At 34.7% G+C, this 21,995-nt stretch overlaps 1 protein-coding gene across 23 annotated transcripts in view; it reads right to left on the bottom strand.

Moving 5' to 3' along the window:
* CDC42BPA (CDC42 binding protein kinase alpha) overlaps positions 1–21,995 on the bottom strand; it is a 326,652-nt gene that overhangs the window by 148,486 nt on the left and 156,171 nt on the right. For all 23 annotated transcript variants that reach the window (XM_089907512.1, XM_089907440.1, XM_089907467.1 and 20 more), the window contains exons 6-9: positions 18,793–18,886; positions 7,049–7,249; positions 5,056–5,304; positions 2,621–2,700 (exon numbers count right to left, since the gene is read on the bottom strand). In XM_089907512.1, the coding sequence (XP_089763638.1) occupies positions 2,621–2,700; positions 5,056–5,304; positions 7,049–7,249; positions 18,793–18,886 (624 nt within the window). The remainder of the gene's footprint in view (positions 1–2,620; positions 2,701–5,055; positions 5,305–7,048; positions 7,250–18,792; positions 18,887–21,995) is intronic.

A 21,995-nucleotide genomic window follows, 5' to 3' on the forward strand; every position in this document is an offset into this window, starting at 1 on the left:
TCTGGAGTGATTACAAAACATATTTTTTTGCAAAATCACCATAAACAATTCTCTAGAAGCATTTTTGAAAATGAAAACTTAAATAACCCCAATTCTCTTGAATTTATTTTAATAACCACAAATTATAAGATGAAGTTTGCTGAAGGGTTATTGGTAGCTTAAAACAATGTGACCACCTAAGTGAAACAGTAGTCAAAAGCACCAACCATGGTCCTCTTTGGAATTCAAAAGTGAAATGCCTTCATAAGCTACAAGGATATACTGTTCAACACAAAGAATATAGCCAATATCTTATAATAACGATAAATGGAGTATAACCTTTAAAAATTGTGAAGCACTTTATTGTACATCTGTAACTTATATTATATTGTACATAAACTGTATACGTCAATTAAAAAAACTTTTAAGTGAAATGCTTTAATTCGATACAATTTAATTAAAAACATTTGAAGTGCTGGACATTCAGCAGTGAGCAAAATGAACAACACCTGCCCATGGAGCAAGTTTTATATTCCAGTGGCAGAGACAAAAATAAACAAGTAAAATATGCAATACATTAGACAGTGTTATATGCTAAGGAGAAAACATAAAGCAGGAAAGGGGGAAATGAAGTATTAAAGCGGAGTAAATAAAAAATGTAGATAAAGTGGTCAGGAAAGCCATCACTCAGAAAGTAACTGAATAAGTCCAGAAGGAATAAGGGGACCTGCCAAGGAAACATGAGAGGAAAGAGCATTCCCGGCAGATGAAATAGAAGTACGAAAGCCCTATCAACTATACTTCAATAAAATAAATTAAAAAAACAAAGAAAAAGAAGTGCAAAAGCCCCGAGACAAGAGTATGTCTGGCACGTTCACGGGCCAGAAAGGAGACCTGTGTGGCTGTGAAGCGAGCAAGGGGAAGAATAGTAGGAAATAGAATCAGAAAGGTAAAGTGAGCCAGTCTTGTAGGGCCCGATAAGAACTTTGGAGTTAAGATATGAAGCCACTGGAGTTGGGGGCAGTGAGAACTGGTCCTGAACAGGGGAGTGACATACTCTTGACTTATCTTTTAGCAGGATCACTCAGATAGGTTCAGAGAAATATAAGAAATGATGTTACAAACATCTGAAATAGGTGATTAAGAGAGATTTTAAGTAGAAGTGAGGAGAGAGGCCTCAGCTGAAAATACACATTTAGGAGTCATCAGCAAATAATACCAGAGCACCAGAGTATAAACAAAAAAGATCCAAAGATGAAGTGATAGGACACAGGGAGATTAGGAGGAATGTGGAGAATGAGAAGGGGTGGCCAGAAAGGTAAGGAGAAACGAGGCAAGTGCTCTGGAAGCTAACAGGAGAGAGTGTTTTAATGGGAAGGAGCCGGGACAAATGAGATGAGACTAGGCAAATAAGTCAGACTAGGACTGAGAAATGATCGCCAGACTTATCAACATGGAGGTCAGTGGTGACATGGATAAAAGCAGTTTGCATGAAGTGATGGGGGCATAAACCTGACTGGAGTGGTGCCAAGAAAGAAGAGTATGAGAAAAATGGACAAAGTACAGACAACAATTTGAAGTAACTCTCCTACAATTAAGAGCAGAAAAATGGTTGGTAGCAGGTAAAGAAAGTTAGATTAACAGTTTTTATATTTTGCTTTAAGACGGGAGAAAAAACTGCATGTTTGTGAGCTGACGGAAATGATCTGTTATGCAAATGACACAGAAAGGGAAAAATTTATGATGTAACAGCAATGCGCTAGAGTAGGTAAGAGAAGACAGAAGGGATGCGGCTTAGCTAGGGAGATCACACCGTTGTCATCCATAAAAAGAAGACTACATGGGTCCAGCGGTGTGAAGGTGGTAAATGTGGTGATGGGAACTTGGGGAGGTTGTCTGCTGATCGCTTCAACCTCTCTGTGAAAGAGGAAGCGAGATCATCAGGTGAGACTAAGTATGACAGGGGTTTTAGAGGAAAAGTATAAAGTATGAAATAGTTACCTAGGAGACTGGAAGAGTGGATACACTAGGGTAACACAGTATATTTGCCAGGCAGCAATAAGTGGCACCTGAGGTTGGTAATCATGAACTTAAAGTAGGACCAGTAAGAACGGACAGATATTTTTCTCTAGACACTTTGAAATGCACAGGTATAGGCAGAAAACGGAACTGTAATAATGAATGTCAACTTAGCAAAACCAGTGTTACAGAATAACAGTCAAGGAATTGAGGGGGCACCCAAGGAGTGACTATAGTCATTCTCAATGATATTTAAGGAAAGGTAAGGAGGAAAGAGAAGATATGAGTGGAATGAGGGTCAGTGAAAAGAATGTTAAGATCAGTGGGTTGAAAGTTCTGATGCTTGACACCTATAAAATATTTATTCAATAGCATGGGACTCTTCTAATTCCTGCCCCATTGCTAAGAGTTAGATTCTGAGCTCTCTATTTGTCCTCCAAAATGAGTTAAGATTCTTATATGTTCTATTCACTTTGTAATGTCTAACTTTTTCCAGCAGTAGCTTCACCCTTTTTCTAAAAAATTTTTTACAAGGCTCTCTTATGCATTATATTTTTTAAAACCTCAATTCATTTTTAATTTGACTTAAATCATCCAAATCATGTTAACTTTTCAAACTTACCAGCTACTAGTATATGTAAAACCAACAAATGGCAGATGGTGACCAGAAAACGCAGTATGTGTTGGTGGGGGCATTGTTTCCTAAAGGAGGAAAAAACATCTGGTAAGAAATGAATAACTATAAACTGCAGGCTGGGCTATAAATATTACCTGTCAACAGTAAATAGGTGACTGATCAATTTAGAAACACTGCTAAGTTTGGTACAGACATTTAGTGATAAAAAATTTAGACCATAAATACTGCTATCGTAGAATTCTAATAAAATGAAAAGAAAGATTTAAAGTCTGACGGATATTGAGAGTAGAATCATTATCACGTATTCCATATTGCAAATTTGCCTAGTCGCTAAAATTTATTTGTAGCCCAAAATCAGTATTCACAAATACTTTTGTAGTCATTTGCAGACACTTGCAGAGCAAAGAAAAAGTTGAGTTGCGCTACGCACATGTCACCAGCTGGAGTTGAACAAGGAGACATATGCCTTCTTGTTTCAGCTCTCATACTATAAACAAGTGGGTTTTTTTCAATGTCTACATGTGCCACATTTTTCTCATTTTTGTGTGTTTTACAGGTGGTTTTGCTATCTAAAATGGCCTCCAAGAGCAGTGCTGAGATGCCATCTATTGTGTCCAAACAAGAAGGCTGTAATGTGCCTTACAAAAGAAATGTGTGTGTTAGACACGCTTCATTCCAGCATGAGTCACAGTGCCGTTGGCCATGAGTTTGACATCAATGAATTGACAATATATGTTAAATAAGGTGTCTTTAAATAGAAACACACATCAAACAAGGTATTGTGTGGCTAATGTATTGCACTGATTGGTTGATGAGAACATTGTGACCAGAGGCTCACAGGAACCTGACTGTGTATTTCCCCTAGGAACAATGGTTCAGGATTCACTAATACAGTATTTGCAGCAACTTTACTGAACATAACTATAGCAAATAGTCAGAATCAACTTTACCGTGTATTTAATTTGGAATGACTCACAATTCCTGTTAACAGTAAATGTAATTCTTGTAATAAAAAAAAACTGATGAGGAAACTCCATTTAATTCTTTCTTGTGAGGCTCAGTAAGGAAAGTATAAGAGAAGTTCTTATCTGTCTTGAATATGGTACTTACTGAACAGTGAAAAGTAAATTCTTAGTGCAGAATTAAACCCATAAGAAATAACTGAATAAAAATGAAAGTTCAAAATAAGAAGGCTAAGGACCTACTGTATAGCAGAGGGAACACTTCTCAATACTCTGTAATGACCTATATGGGAGAACAATCTAAAAAAGAGTGGATATATGTATTTGTATAACTGATTCACTTTGCTATACAGCAGAAACTAACACAACCTTGTAAATCAACTGTACTCCAATAAATTTTTTTTAAAAATTAAGAAGGCTAAAAAGACAAAAGAAAAAAAATTGTGTTATTTCCCTAAATTTTAATTTAATATAACCTAATGGTTTAGAGCAGAGGTTGACAAACTATGCTGGCCTGCTTTGGTATGGCCCACAAACTAAAAATGAAGGACTATTTGGCTAATCCACTGGTCACCCACCTGCTGCAAACAGAGCTATAACTTTAGGTTAATAAGGCTATAGATTTTCTCTCCCCATTCATTTCCTACCAAGTTTGCTATTTTTAGCGGCAACACCACTGGGCATAGATATTTAGCTCTACAATCAAGTCAGCTCCCTCTGTCAGCAAAACGGCTGCTTTTTACAAGCAGCTCCATGCTAGCAGTTCTACCGTCCCCATTAAGCTGAGGGAAAAGTTGGGAGGGCTGTTTTTAACCAAAGTTCAACAGTATTTCATGAATAAATGCTTCTCAATTTATTTACCTTGGGTTGATTTATTAAGCCCTGAAATGGTTGTTTTTGACAATTTTGCCCAGTTTCAAGGTGGTTTTTAAGGAGAGATTTGCCAATGTCTTCACTCTGCCATCATGAAGTCCACTTTTGAAAGCATCTAATTTGTCCTCTTTTTTTTTTTGCGGTACGCGGGCCTCTCACTGTTGTGGCCTCTCCCGTTGCGGAGCAACAGGCTCCGGACGCGCAGGCTCAGTGGCCATGGCTCACGGGCGCACGTGGGCTCCTCCCAGACCGGGGCACGAACCCCTGTCCCCTGCATCGGCAGGCGGACTCTCAACCACTGCGCCACCAGGGAAGCCCCTAATTTGTCCTCCTCTTAAGAAACCTAATGACATAACTAATCTACGAAGTAAATCTCTGAATATTAATTTAGCTCCTAGTCATGAATAACTATGCTCACCTCAGTTAGCTCTTTTAATTTCTTGATTTAGGGAGAGTAAATACTGGAAGCCACGATAACTGTTTGATAATTGGTAAGGTGGTCTATAAAATTACTTTATAACCATATTTACAAAAAAAAGAAGAAAAAAGCAGAAGGACAGAACTTCTTTACAACGTCATACTCACAGAATTCTTCAAACAATCATCATCCACATCAAAATTTGATGTATCTGTTGGGCTACTAACTTCTGGAATGTAAGGTGCTTCACAGTTTCGAATATTATCCCAATCAATTCCACTGAAAAATGGGTGTTTCTTAAAGTCTTCTATTCCATTTTGACCAAGTCGATGTTCTCTGCTACAAATGAGCCTTCGAATAAGATCCTTAGCATTTTCAGAGACATCAGCCACTTGAGCTGGAAACTGAAACCTCTCCTAAACAGAGAATAATAGAAACGAAATATAAATCACTATTCAATTTACTAAGTAGGTTGATGTTAGCGTTGACTTTCTTAAAAATACATTTTCTTTTAAAAATATCTAATAAATATATATGGTACACTGTCCTGCAGCAGAAACTAATACAACAGTGTAAAGCAATTATACTCCAATAAAAATTGTTTTTAAATAATAAGAATATATGGTACAAAGTACTGATACTAAAAGAGATGCAGGAATAAATTAAAAAGGATAATTTTCCTAAAAGAACTTTTCATTTCATATGTGACTTAGTCATAGATGCACTACAGAAAGAATAAGTTAAATGCTAAAACACCTTAAATGCTGTCAAAACGAATTCATTAAATGTAGTAGAATGTGACTCAGTATTTTAATAGTGTATATGATTGATAAAGTTCATATAAGTCACATACTAATGATTAATAGTATGGAACATTTTTAAAGAATGTAATACGTACTTTACACTAGGAGAAGTGCGTTACTCCTTTAGCTCATTTAATCCTCAGAGCAACTGTATAAGGTAGATACTCCTATTACTCTAATTTTATAGAAGAGGAAACAAAGAAACAGTTCAAGCAATTTGCTTGATGTCACACAACTAATAAATGGTAATAAACTGATTTGAACTGAAACTGTCTGATTCCAGAATCTGTGCTCTTAACAACCATGTTATAGTACAATGATTTCTATCTGAAATGCTTTACATGCTATTTACAACTTTGTAGCTATTTCTTGTCTTTCAACTCTTCGTTACTACTTAGCAGATTATCTTTGCAGCCAGGTAGAAAAGCATTGACTCTACAAGACTGATTTATATATATGTGTAGCAATTAATCATAATTGTATCACCAGAACAAATTAAAAAGAACAGACTGTCCCTCCCTTTATGGGATATTCCTATTCATATTCTAGGTTTCTGCAATTGCTCACAATCTTCTGAGACTGATAATCAGACTCTTCCTCTTCTTGTACAATCTATTTCACTTGGTACTAAATGGATTAAAGTTTATTCATTCTTTCCTGCTCTGCATCTGGACTGTTTCCAATGTTTGGTGACCATAAGTAATACTGGGATAGGTATCTTTGTACATATATCCTTGTTCTACGAATATTTTCCTTAGGGTAGATTCCTAGAACTGAAGTTACTCAACCAAATGTTTTAACCATTTTTTTTTTAAGGCTGTCGATGCATACTTATAAACTTCTTGACAGAAAGATTATATCAATTCACATTCCTATCAACAACATCTAACAATTTCCACCTCACTGGATTATTTACAGTAACAAGTACTATTTTTCTTTTCATCTTTGCCAAATTGACAGGGGGAAGAAAAGGATGCCCTTCTTATTTTAATTTGCATTTTATTTATTACTATTAAGATTGAGAATTTTAAATGCATTCTAGTCATGATTATACTTATACTATAGTAGTAATGATATAAATTATCTGCTTATGATCTTTGTTATTCTACTGAAGAGAACATTTAATTTTCTACTTACTAGCACCTCTAATGAAATACAGGAGAAGGTGAAAACTAATAATTTTATGCATAATTTATGGATCTTGATTACTCATATTTGTCATGTCCCTTATTAGCATAGAAATTAGATTGTTTATTGTTCTTGGAAAATCATTTTTTTAAATATCACATTTTAATTTTATTGAATATTATATGTATTATTTACCACATTAAGTTGAAAATTAGTAAAATATACTAACTTTGTGATTCATGATTTTTCCATATGTTTCCACCAGAGATTCTGCATAAAATGGTGTTTCTCCATAAAGCATTTCATACATACAGACCCCCAAAGACCACCAGTCACACTCAGGTCCATATCTGCCTTTTCCATCTTCCATGGCTTGAAGGATTTCAGGAGAGATATAATCTGGAGTTCCAACAGCCACTGAGGACTGTACCTGAAGAAGTTCACATTTTTAGTAATCTATCATAATATATTAGAAACAAATAGTAATTTTAAATTAGAAACATTTACTTAAAAATACAATAGCATCACTTCATAACAACAACTTCGTCATTATCTGAATTTGGCCTCCTTGTCCATGTAAGTTAAAATTTATATAAGCACCACACCAACAAGTTCTCCAGATTTTTTAACACTATAGAACGTTTATTATAGCTGTTACTTAATTGACTACATTTAGGGTAACAATATGACTTGAACACCACAGCCACTAACCACAAACTGAATATATATTTTAGAACATTCTTATTATTGATATTATCCATCCAACACTTACATATGAAAAATGGGACTGTGAAAATTTTACAGTTAATTAGGGGGAAAAATAAAAAAGTCTGGCTAATACTATGAGCAGACTGGAGATTATTTTAAAACACTTTAATGAAAACCTAAGGAAATAAATGTTAACAATGTCCCGCAAACTACTTATCTATTTAAAAAAATTATAAAAGGGAAAAAAATATATCCTTCAAAAAATAAAGTCCCAACAGAGAAAAAGAGCTGGGCATACAATTATGGCAAGTTGGATGTAAATTAGAAAACAACAGCTAATAAAAGATCCTGGGCACATGTCTTGTAAGGTATTCCAAAGTAAAAGAAAATTGGTTCTTTATGTTTTAAGAGAACATATCAAGCAATGAACATTCTCAAGATAAAATAATGGTTAATACTCCGAGTTTTCTAGACTAAATTACCATTCTTAATAATCATTAGAATAGACTTCCTCCTTGGCAATACTGAGATTAAGTAACTTGAAAACTCTTCTACTACAAACTCTTAAAAGTACTAGATAAAATATAACAACCATTTTTATAAATACATAAATGAGCCTTTAAATAAAGAGACAGTCTTAGGGGCCCAGTAATCAAGAAATGATTGAGAACCAGGGCGATAAACACTGAAGCAGGAGTGCAGCTGGAGAAATACTGGTTTTCATTTTCTAGGTACTTGGCTTTTAACATATACATAAGGACAAAAGGAAAGACCTTGAACTTATAGGACGTTTGAAGTGAGAGGCTGCCCCATATAACCTTTACCCTAAAAGGCATATTGTAAGGAAAAGGTGAATTATAAAAATCTGCCACTCATCAGAGAAAGATTAAGACATTTTGTCTATCTTGACTGTGACTGATATGTGAAAAAAATGTCCTCCTTTAGAAATTCATAACTTTAGGTCATATAGTCCCACCATTTGGAATTCTAATTCGCAGGGTTTCTGTTGTTCAGAAGTTCTCAAGCCAAGAAACTGGCAAAAATACTGGCACCAGGTTAGGTGCCCCTAGAAAGCCTGGCATAACAAATTCAAAACTACCGTGGAGGACACATGCTCAAACTTGGCCACATATAATTCTCACACATAAAAGGCCATTGAAGATGAGCTCACAATCCAATAATATAACAAAATGAGGAGATATTCTAGTACAAGCAAAAGTCAGAAATCCAAACAATTAGACCTCTAACAATTATCAGTTCCACTTCATGAAATAAGTATGTTTAAAATTATTAGACATATTAAAAAATAAAAAACATAAGAAAAAGATGAAAAAAATTAAAGAGAGGTCCTAGATATGGAAAAAAGTAGTCATTGAAATAAAAGATATGAAAAAATAAATGAAATCGGATGCACTACTATACACACTGTAGTTAAACTGCAGAGCACCAAAGGCAAGAGATCTTAAAAACATTAGAGAATAAAGAGAGATTTTTCTACCAAGAAATGACAATTAGCCTGACAGCTGAATTATTAATACTAACACAGCAGTCAGAAGAAAATGGAATTGTATTTTCAAAGTGATGAGACAAAATAATTGTCAATATTATATTCCCTACCTAACTAAATTATAATACAGGAATGAGGGTTAAATAAAGATATTTTCATACAAAGACTGAGTGAACTACCACTTGCAGCCCTTTCAGTTGAACAAAAGTACTAAAGGATATACTTCAGAATCAAGAAAGATAACCCAGGGCTTCCCTGGTGGCGCAGTGGTTGAGAGTCCACCTGCTGATGCAGGGGACATGGGTTCGTGCCCCGGTCCGGGAAGATCCCACATGCCGCGGAGCGGCTGGGCCCGTGAGCCATGGCCGCTGAGCCTGCGCGTCCAGAGCCTGTGCTCCGCAACGGGAGAGGCCACAACAGTGAGAGGCCCACGTACCACAAAAAAAAAATAATAATAAAAGAAATATAACCCAGATGGAAGAATGTGGCACTAGAAGCAATTATGAACAAAGATATTAGTAAACTTTAACATACATCTAAATGGTTATTAATTGGATAAAATAATGACAAAGAGAAGGAGAAACAGGACAACAAAGAATAAGATGAGGAGGAGGAGCAGGAGCAACCGAAAAAGGAGATGGAGGAGGCGGAAGGAACAACTACTTGAAGGCTGAAAAATAAGACGGAACTAAAATACTAGAAAACAACATGTTACTGAGGGAGCAGTTAGGATTACAATGTTCTAAGTTTCTTGGTTTTCTAATTTTTATTGACTTTTTAATTATAATTTTTAATTGTGGTAAAACACCCATAATATAAAATTTACCATTATAACCATTTCTAAGTGTACAGTTCAGTGGCATTAAGTACATTTACATTGTTGTGTAACCATCACCACCATCTCTAAAACTCTTTTCATCTTGCAAAACTGAAAATCTATTAAACGATAATTCCCCCATTCCCTCCTCCTCCCAGGCCCTGGCAACCACCACTATACTTTCCATGAATTTGACTACTCTAGGTACTTCATGTAAGTGAAATTGTACAATATTTCTTCTTTTGTGTCTGGCTTATACCACTTGGCATGTTTTTAAGAAGGTCTATCCTTGTTGTAGCATGTATCAGAATTTTAAGGCTGAATAATATTCCAATGTATGTATATACCACATTTTTTTTTATCCATTCATCCAACGATGGACACCTGAGTTGCTTACATCCCTTGACTTTTGGGAATAATCGTGCAATGAACATGGGTGAACAAATATCTCTTTGAGACCCTGCTTTAAATTCTGTGGAGCATGTACCCAGAAGTGGAACTGCTGGATCATATGGTAATCCTATTTTTAGTTTTTTGAAGAATTGTCATACTGTTTTCCACAGTGGCTACAGCCTTTTTACATCTCCATCAACAGTACACAAGGATTCCAATTTTCCCAGATCTTTTCCAAAACTATTTTTTTTTTTATAGTAGCCATCCTAATAGGTGTGAGGTAGTATCTCATTATGGTTTCGATGTGCATTTCCCTAATGACTAGTGATGCTGAGCATCCTGTCATGTGCTTGCTGGCCGTTCCTATTATCTTCTTAGAAGAAATGTCGTTTCAAGTCCTTAGCTTATTTTGAATTGGGTTGTTAGTTTGTTACTGAGTTGTAGGGGTTCTTTGTATATTCTGGATAGCAACCTCTTATCAGACATAGATTTACAACTATTTTCTCCCATTCCATAGGCTACTTTCTCACTAAGATAACTGTGTCCTTTGATGCACAGAAATTTTTAATGATGGTGTAGTCCAATTTGTCTATTTTTTCTTTTGTTGCCTATTGCTTGGTGTCACATCCAAGAAATCATTGTCAAATAAAAGTCATAAAACTTCTCCCCCGCCCACTATGTTTTCTTCCAAGAGTTTTATAGTTTTAGCTCTTACATTTAGGTTTTTGATCTATTTTGAGTTAATTTTTGTAGATGGTATAAGACAAATTAAGTTTCTTTGTTTAATTAGGAATATGGTGGAGAAACTGATTGACTCTAGACTTTACATAAAGGATAAACGCTAAAATTTTTAAGATAAACATTAAAATATTTGAAATAGAATGTATAACTTCCAAAGAAGTAAAGAAAAAAAGAAATAAAAATAAATTTGACCCAGCCAATAGAAGGAAGGGAAGAAGTGGGGTGTGGGGGAGAAGCACACATGCAAACAAACAAGCAAAACCTATAGCAAATAGAACAAGACAATATACTAGAAATAAATACAAACATTAATAATTAAATTCATAAATGGATTAAATTCACCTATCAAAAGACAGAGTCATCACACTAGATGACAAATAAAACCAAAATGAACAAATTTTTAAAAAATCAGCAATAATCTGCTTAATGCACCTAAACATAAAGACAAAGAAAGGTTAAAAATAAAAGGATGGAAAAGATATACCAGGCATATGTTAAACAAAAGAAGGTTAAGGTAGCTGTATTAATATCAGTCAAATTAGATTAAAGGCCAAGATGATTATTATGATTTTTAAAAATTAACATAATTAGAAAATACCCTAGAAGAGCAACTCTGAATAATACGTAACTAACAACATAGCTACAAAAGAGTTGCGAAAACATTGATAAGTTCAAGGGAAAATTAATAAATTCAACATCATAATAAGGACTTTTAAATAATAAATAATAGATAAGAAAGAAATAAAACTGGTAAGAATATTAAAATTTTGAACAACGAAGTTAATAACTTTAATCTTACGGACATATATAGAAACCTGCACCCAAAAGTTAGGAAAAAATGTATTATTTTCAAACAAACATGTAACAGTTATAACAATTGGCCTGTTACAAAATTAAAAGCGATCTTGACAAATGCTAAAAAACTGATAACAAATAGATCCACTCTCCAGTAAAAGAAAACTTTCTATAAACAGCCAAATAAGTAAACATAACACTATGAATACTAAAAGGCACATGTCTAAATAATTAATGGTCCACAGAAGAGTTCTAACTAAAGCTGGAAAATATTTAGTAAAATACTCTATGTCAAAACTTATGAAGAAAAGTAAAGCACAAATAAACAACATTAGGAATGAAAAAAGGGCAAAACTACACATGTAACAGATTTTAAAACTAGAAAGAGTGCAATCTGAACAACTTTATACCAATAAAATTGAAAACTCAGAGAAAATAGATAATTTTCATAGAAAAAAATAAAACTTACCAAAACTGACTCAGGAAGAAATAGAAAACCAAAGAGACCTATAACCATTAAAAAATTTGAATCAATAGTATAAAATCTACCTGGAAAACAAACAAAACAAAACAGAAGAAAACAAAACCTCACCAAAGCAAAGGTGATTTAAAAGTGAGTTCTACCAATTATATAAGAAATAGAGGGCTTCTCTGGTGGCGCAGTGGTTGAGAGTCTGCCTGCCGATGCAGGGGACACGGGTTCGTGCCCCGGTCCGGGAAGATCCCACATGTCACGGAGCGGCTGGGTCCGTGAGCCATGGCCGCTGAGCCTGCGCGTCCAGAGCCTGTGCTCCGCGACGGGAGAGGCCACAACAGTGAGAGGCCCGCGTACCGCAAAAGAAAAAGAAACAGATAACCCCAGTATTATATAACTGTTCTAGACCCAAAATGGGTAAGGGCAGGGGATATGGCTCCCCTGTTTATTTTATAAGGCTAAAATAACCTAAATACAAAACAAGACAGATAAGAAAAATTTGAGAAGGAAAATTATACTGCAATCTCAGATAGGATCAATGTCAGGTATGAATCTCAGGTAACAATTCAATATAGAATTTTAGCATGGTCAATCTAGCAGTTTGTTCAACTATATCAATACAACTTGATGATAAAGTGATGTTTATATCCAAAGAATGGATGATTTAACATTGGACAATCTATGTCATTCATTGTATTAACAGACTGAAGGCAAAACACCCTGGTATTATCTCAATGGATGCAGAAAAATCACTTGATTACACAGTATTAAAAACCATAACAAACTCTTGGTAATCAGAAATAGAAATTTCCTTAATCTGATGAAGAATATATACCAAAAGCTTACAGCAAACATCATACTTAATTTGAAACTACAGAAAAAACACCGATAAATTCAGGAACAAGGCAAAGAAGCTCCCAATTACTACAACTACCTAATATTGTGTTTAAGGTCACTGACTGCATGATGAGGAAAAAATATAGCAAAATAACAGTGTAAGGACTAGAAAGGACAAAACACAAGGCTGTGTCATTATTTGCAGATTATAAGAATGTCTATATAGAAAAATATACATATACACATAGAATCTACAAATTATTTTGAACTAATAGAAAAATTTAGTGAGCTTGCTAGTTTCAAGATGAATATGCAAAAATCAACTGTGGTTCTAGAGAAGAGCAACAAGCTATTAAAATGCAAATTTTTAAAAGTTATCCATTTATAATAGCCAAAGAAAGAAAATCCATGAAGTGCCCAGGAAAAAATCTAACAAATAAAGGTAATGGATTTACCTTTACCTGAACATTATTATAAAACTTCATTAACAGACATAAGAGAAAACCTAAAACAATGGAGATACCATATTCACAGATGGGAAGACTTCATGTTATAGACAAAAATTTTCCCATAATTAATCTCTAAATTCAGTGCAGGTCTACAAGCTTGTATATGTGAAAGGGTGTTTGTATATGTCTGTCTGTATGTATATAAACTAGTGATATAATCCTAACAATCATATGGAAAAACAAGTGGCCAAGAACAGCCAAAACAATTTTAGAGACAGAAAAGGAATGACAGCAGGACACCCTCTCACAGAAACTGACTTCTTACAAAGGTATAGTGATTAAGATGGTATAATTTTAACTCAGACGTGAGACCTAAAAAGCAAGTTGAAACTTAATTTGGAAAGTCACAAACTTTGGGAAAGGTTAAAATTGAAGCAACTGCTTCAATAATAATAAATGATGATCCACACAGAGTTATATAATCACAACATTTCAGAACACCGGAAATAAACAGAACATCCTAAAAGCTTCCAAATAAGGGGCGAAGGTTAGAACAGAAGTACTGAGAATTAGGATGGCATCAGATGTCACAACAGTAAATTAGAAGACAATGCAATGTCTTCTAAATTCTAAGAGAAAAATAAGTTCAAATCCATCATACCGTGTCCAGTCTATAAATTATCAATCAAGTATGAGAGAGGAAATGAAGGCATTTTTCAGACATGCAAGATTATGAAATATTTACTTCCACTGGAACCTTTCTTAGGCAGCTACCACCAAATGAGATGAAAGACAGACATGGATCCAGGAAACAGAGGATCCATTACTAGGGAGCGACACATAAATTCCATGATGATAAGGAAAGGTATGTCTAGGATGACAGTTCTCATCAGAGAAGTGGAGATAGGAGATAGGCCTATCTCCAGTAGGCCTATAGGACAGTCTAGACTAGAATGAGAGTATGCACGCCTCCAGACAAAGGAGCCACTAAGTTATTTACTGTGTCTAAGAGAGAAAGGAATTGCTCAATTTCTTAATGTGTGGTAGAGGGTCTGGGGATAAACTAGTGAGAATTATACAGAAAAACTAAGCAAAGTAAAGGGGTCACTTACTTCAGGGAGAACAAAGAGCTGTCCAAGAAAAGAAAGGTAATTAAAATAAATAATATGGCACAGCTATGTATAATATTTATATAATTATTAAAAAACTGAACAGGATTTAATGAAAGATTATGTGATAATCACAACACTGGGAAGATAAAGAGGAAGTGTAAGGGTTGGTTGAGACAGGTATAAAAGACCTGTATCCTCATCTTCCATGGTAGGAAATTGATAATATCTAAAACTAAATAACAAGAGGCAGTAGCATGAATACAATAATAAAAAATACATAAGTAGAAGAAACAATGGAAGAAAGAGCTAAAAGATTTTCATGTTTCTGCCTGCAGAAAAAGACAGTTGGAGGTGGGAAAGAACCAGGACAAAGGAATGCTGTTTTTTCTCATGTCTTCCTAAAATATGTATACATCACATAAAAAATAAAGTAGAAAGGAAAAGAAAAAAGAAGGTTTCTTCATTATAATTTTCTAAATGGAGGACCAACATGCTATTATGTCCAGGAAAATTATTTGAGATCATTAATAAAAAATGAATGGCTAGGAAGACACACTAGAATTTTAGGAATAAATCTGATCAGGGGCAACTCATATAGACAGAAACAGTACTCAATGCATTCTGGAATGCATAGGGACTTGGAGGACTGAACACCAGACTCCATAGGAGGAGCCCCAACTTTAAGGGGCTTTAACACGCAGGACTGAGGAAACACTACCTCTTCCCCTGGAATTCTTTCTCAGTGTAGCTCTCTCTTTTCCGGAATTGTGGACCGCAACTTTCTGATACCACAGCCTACCTGACTTTAATCTGTGTTTTCTCAACTTAGACCACCATGCTATTTCTCTCCCTCTCATGTCATACCTGGCACTATCCACTTCCCACTATATACTTCAAACACATGCAGTTATCTTAGAGCAGAATAATTACATACACTGGTCTTACATTGTTTGTGTGACTACTGTCATATCTATTACTTCTACCCATGTCACAAGCCCCACATTACAATATTATTTTCTCTTTTAATAGTCGGATACCTTTTATGTAAATTAAAAAAAAGATTAATATAATCTTTTTCCTTTATCCTGTAAATCTTATTTATCATATCTGATATTGTTTATCATATAGCTAAGTATCCAAATGGTGTCATTTCCTTTGGTGTGAAGGACATTCTTTAGCATATAGGCCTCTTTCATTTACCTGAAAAGGTCTTTAATTCACCTTCATTTTTGAAGAATATTTTTGTTTGATATAGAATTCTTGATTTACAGACTTTTTTTTTTTTCTTTCAGCACTTTAAAGATACCATTCCATAATTTCTGATGAGAGTTCAGTGGTTATTTTTACCCTTTTTCCACAGTATGTAAAGTGTTTTTTCTTCTGGCTGCTTTCAATTTTTTTTCTTTAAGTTTCAGCAGTTTAACTGTGGTGTATCCAAGTGTGGTTCCTTTTATTACCTTGAGATATGCTAGGATTTTTTTTTTTTTTTTTTTGCGGTACGTGGGCCTCTCACTGTTGTGGCCTCTCCCGTTGCGGAGCACAGGCTCCGGACGCGCAGGCTCAGCGGCTATGGCTCACAGGCCTAGCCGCTCCGTGGCACGTGGGATCTTCCTGGACCGGGGCACGAACCCGTGTCCCCTGAATTGGCAGGCGGACTCTCAACCACTGCGCCACCAGGGAAGCCCTATTCTAGGATTTTATATCTGTGTTTTTCATCACATTTGGTAAGTTTGAGCCATTAATTCTTACAAATGTTTTCTGTTACTATCACACTTTTACTAGGATTCTAACTGTATGGATATCTGAGCCTATATTGATTTTGTTTCAATCTTTTCCTCTCTGTTCTTCAGACTGTTTAATCTCTATTGATCTGTCTTCAAATTCACTGGTTCTTTCTTCTCTCATTTCTAATCTACTGTTAACCTCCTCCTGTGAATTTTTTATTTCTATTACTATAATTTTCAAATTCTAAAAGATCCATTTGATTTATTTTTCTGCAGAGATTCCTCATCTGTGTAATCTTTAAGACTATCATCTTCCTTTTGATTCTTTCAACATATATATGATAGTTTCATTAAGTCTCTGTCTGGCAACTCCAACGTCTGTGCTAGCCAGGCTTTTACTGACTACTTTTATTTTTCAATTCTGTATCACAATCACTTACCCTACCCTCTATTTTTGTTTGGTCTAGTGATTTTTGACTGAATGCTGGCCACTGTCAATAAAACATTGTGGACAGTATGAATTCTATTATCTTCCTCTGAAGAATATTAAATTCTCCTTTAAGGAGATAAAAAAATGCTAACTGATCTCCTTGAACATGGGCTGGCTTACACTTATACCCTTTAAAGGCAATTTATAGAAAACCTAAGATTCATCTCAACCCCTTTATTTGGAGGACCACTTTCAAACTCCGTTGATCTCATAAGGACTTGGTTTTAGGCTGTTAGATAGGCTTAGAGTAAGTCTTACATGTTACAAACATCTTAACTAGCCAATATTCCAATGTCTCCTAGCACTGTGTCTCCTCCAGCGCTGCTTGATTTCGAGTAATCTGCTCGATTTTCAAATGGATAGCATCTACTCTTTGGTAATTCTCATATGTTCTTATACAGTTGTCCCTCCATATGTGCTGGTTCCACATTTGCAGATTCAACCAATCATGGATCAAAAATATTTTTTAAAAAATTTTCCAGAAAGTTCCAGAAAGCAAAACTTGAATCTGTCACACACTGGCAACTATTTACATAGCATTTACATTGTATTTACAACTATTTATATAGCATTTACATTATATTAGGTATTATAAGTAATCTAGAGATGATATAAAGTATACAGGAGGATGTGCATAGGTTATATGAAAATACTACATCATTTTATATAAGGGACTTAGTTGAGCATCTGCAGATTTTACTATCCATGGCAGGGGGGCAGTCCTGGAACCAATCCCCCACAGATACCAAGGGACAACTGTACGACATATGTACAGACCAACCGTCATGAGATAGCCCCATGTGGATATTTTAGGCCCTCTCTATGCACAACTCCCTCCTTTCCAATGGTAAGCCCTGCAGATTCCAGCTGCCTCAGCTAACCCAACTCTCATCTCCTCCTCCTCAGCTCTGTAAGACAGTTAAACTCTGCTTTAACTCTAGCTTTCTGCATCAGAGTCAGCAAACTGTCCCAATCCTGGGAAATGGTGAGGCATACCTCATGAATTAACTTCTCTCAGAGATAACAGTCTTGTGTTGCCTGTTGTCCACTGCCTAAAAACAGTTGTTTCAAATCCAGTTTTACAGTTATTTATAGTGAAAGAACAATTTGGTATCAATTACTCCCTCCATCAATGGCTAGAGGCAGAAGTCATATAATCCTTTTTAAAAAAGTTATCTCCTTAGGATAAATTTTCAGAAGTCAAATTGCTGGTCCAGTATAATGTGACATTTTCGTGGCTTTTGCAATGTATTGTACTAAATTACTCTCCAAAAAGTTTCTGCCAATTAAAATGATATATATTTGGATGTATGCTATACAACCAGGAAATTGAGGTAAATACTACAACAATAACAAACAGGGAATACAATTGGGGCATGTGAACTTTTATGTAAGTGAGAGAATATAACGGAGGGGCCTAGGGTTAGCAGAACTAAAGTAAATGGTAACATAAAACCGAATCAGCCTAGAGGACTTTCTGCTAAAAGCTTTCACTTGTTGAACACTGTCCCTCAGGGAAACCAGACAACTAGTAAAGAAAGAGAAAAGAAATGAAAGTGAAGAAGTCACATATTCGTTTTCCATGTGGGATTTATTTTCTTCACTCCTCCGGAACTGTGGAAATATCTCAAGTACAATAATAAACAGTTCAGCTAAAAAAGGAACAAACAAGAGTCTCATAAAAGGTATAGTGTATAAATCTTAAGATCATTAACATAAGCAGTTGAAAATGGTATATGACTTTTTAGACAAGCCCTATTATGAGTAAGTATGCCTAAGTGGAGGGAAGTAAAGCACAGAAAGACAAATGGATGGAAGGATGTTTGAGAGATAATATAAATAGATGGCTTCTAAAACAGATAAAGAAAACAAGCAGTAAGGGAGATGTCTGTGGGTCAAACAGTTTAAGATTTATCTTTATTTACCGTTCCATCTTCCATCAGCTTCAGACATGAACCAAAATCTGCTAACCGAATATGTCCATTCATATCCATCAATATATTGTCAGGTTTGATGTCCCTGAAAAAAACAGACGCATTCAATTTTTAGCTGGGAAAAATAAACACAATCAGTTACTTGGTAAGATAACCATTTTGTCTGAAAATCTCAACTTCTTTTAAAATTAATACTCTAAGAAAATATATTTCTTTAGACTATTTCTTTATGGGTTCAAATCCTAGCTCTGATTCATATTAAAACTTTTTTAAACACATGCAATTTCACTGCCCTGGAGATAAAAAGTACTGTGGTAATTTTCACTGAGGTTAAATCTTACCATTCTTCCTTTAGATTTGCACAGATTCCAATGTGGCCATGGTAGGCCTACTTTCTGCATACAGAGAAGAGCCGTAATTACTTGATACCCACAAAACATACTACCTTCTAGCCCATGAAACTGAACAGAGAAAAATATACTTCCTAGACCCTGAACATGAATGTAAATAAATACATTTTCAATTACTGCAGGTCATGACAACACAAAAAGAATTGCTTCACAAAGCTGATTCGGAAAACGACTGGAATTACTTAATAGTGATCTATATTATTATATAAAGCTATTTACAGGTGTTAAGTCAAAGGCTTGTAAGATATCCAAATCTAACTAATAACAAACTAAATCATGCCAGTTTTTGTGTTTGTTTTTACATTTGAATAATAAAAAGGGTTGCAAACCTTTGTGGCAGCTAACCCACTAAAAAGGCAGAGTTGAATAGTTCTGACAGACTATAGCCTTCAAAGCCTAAAATATTTCCTATCTGGCCCTTTATAGAAGAAGTTTGCTGACCCCTGTTACAGATGATAGATGATTGCTTAATACAGACAGGCAGATAGACAGACTGAAAACAGCAGCCTGCATAGGAACTGTCTTCATAGTCCTCCATATTTGAATTTATAACCTCAACACTCAGAAATGCTATATTAAGAAAAGATTTTTCTCTTGTTCAGAAACATCAAAGAAGTACACTTCAGTGCTGGAAGGAACCTTAGAAATTACCTAGACCATTTTTAGATAAGGGGAAAACTGTATTTTATTCTTTATTTTTAAAAATATTAAACTGCATAGTCATTATACATAACTGCTACTGGTAAAATTCTCAGATTTTAAAGGAGACTAAAGGAGTTACAAAGACAGGATTTATAAACATCAGTAACACTTTTGGCTATGTAAAAACCAGGAAATATTAAAACTTAATAAGAGAAATAAATTGTATTTATACACTTATAACAATTAATAAAATGTAAAATATTTAACAAGACATTATAGATAGTACTGCCACTCCCCAAGTATCTCATTACCCTTCCTGATACCACCCCCTTCCTCCACTCCCCAGAGGTTAGCAACCACAATCCTGAATTTGGTGTTTACTATATCATGCATATTTTATATTATGAGTACATATACATGTAACCATAAGACTATATATTTTTCTGAATGTCTTTAAACTTTATAATTGATACCATACTGTGTGTAGCCTTTTGCAACTTGGTTTTATTCTAATGTTACGTCTCTAAAATTTATCCACGTTGATACATATTGTTCTAGTTCATTAATTTAAATGCTGCATGGAATATTTTCACGGATCCAATTTATCTGTCAATGCTCCTGATGAGGAATTTGGATTGTTTCCAACAATTTTAGATTGTTTTAGATTTTTATTTTGCTAGTACACAAAATTCCAAAATGAATATTTTTACAAGTACCTCCTTGTACTCATATGGGAACATTTCCCTAGGTTATCTAGGAGTGGAATTGCTATGAGAAAAGACATGTACATCTTCAACTTTACTAGCAGGATTACTACTAAGGTTAAGACTCTTTTTTACATTATCAAGGGTCATCTTAGATTCCTCTTCGGTAAAATGCCAGTTAAAATCCCGTGCCATTTTTTTATACTGTGTGTGTGTTGTTTGTTTTTGGTTAAACTTCAGGAATTTCGTTTCCTAAGATTTAAGTACATGTGTTACAAATCTCTTCTCTCTGCATGTGGGCTTGTTTTTCCACATTGTTTATAGTGTCTTTCTTACTCATAAAAACATTGTTTAATGCTAATGTAGTCTTATAATTTATAATTTGTATTTTTTCACTTTCTTCAGCTTTACTGAGGTATAAATGACAAATAAAATTGTAATATATTTAAAGTACAACATGATGATTAATCTGATATACATCACATTGTGAAAGGATCCCCACCACTGAGTTAACATATCCATTATCTCATCTCACATATTTACTTTTTTTTTTTTTTTTTGGAGCAAACACTTCCATTCTACTCTCTTAGTAATACAATATTATCAACTATAATCACCATTCTATACATTAGCTCCTCAGACCTTATTCATCTTATAACATAAAGTTTGTACCCTTTGACCAACTTCTCCCTATTTCCCATACCCCCAGCTCCTGTCAACCATCATTCTACTCTCAGAATTTGCATTTTTTGTCCTAAGAAATCTCCCTTATCCTCTCCTTCCAGGGCTCATAAGGAAAGTGTCCTATATTTTCTTTTAAAAGTTTTAAAGTTTTACTTTTCATTTCAAGTCTTTAATCTCCCTGGAATTAATTTTTCTGTGTAGTGTAAGATAAAGGCCACACTATATTTCTTTCTGTCCCAATACCATTTATTGAATGACATCCTTTCGCTACTGATTTCTAATAGCGCCTCAGTCAGAAATCAAGTGGATCTGTTTCAGGACTTCCATGCAATTTTAATCAAAAGTCTTTAGAACGAAAGGGAGCCTATTAACAATGACCAGGACAACAGGCATGAACTGGAACTGTCACAGGCAAACAGAGGTATGCTCACCCATCTATACCTAGGCTACTGTCTTAATTATGAAAGCTCTATAATGACCTCTCTATACCAGTAGACCATGTTTTTAAATTGCCATGGCTCTTCCAGATAAATGCTAGAATTAGCTTAATATGTTCCATAAAACATACTGAGATTTTGATGGGAATCACAATGACTTCACAGATTAATCTGAAGAGAAATCATATCTTTGCAATGTGACTCTTCCCATCCATGTATCAAGTTAATTAACATTATAGACACATATCTTAATTAATGTATATAAATACCTTATATATTAGTTATGAGTCTTCTTTTATGTCCTTCAATAATATTGA

This window comes from Delphinapterus leucas, chromosome 1, assembly GCF_059928025.1.
Source record: "Delphinapterus leucas isolate spDelLeu-1000000601 "Yukka" chromosome 1, BTC_Dleu_Yukka2, whole genome shotgun sequence".
Lineage (NCBI taxonomy): Eukaryota > Metazoa > Chordata > Mammalia > Artiodactyla > Monodontidae > Delphinapterus > Delphinapterus leucas.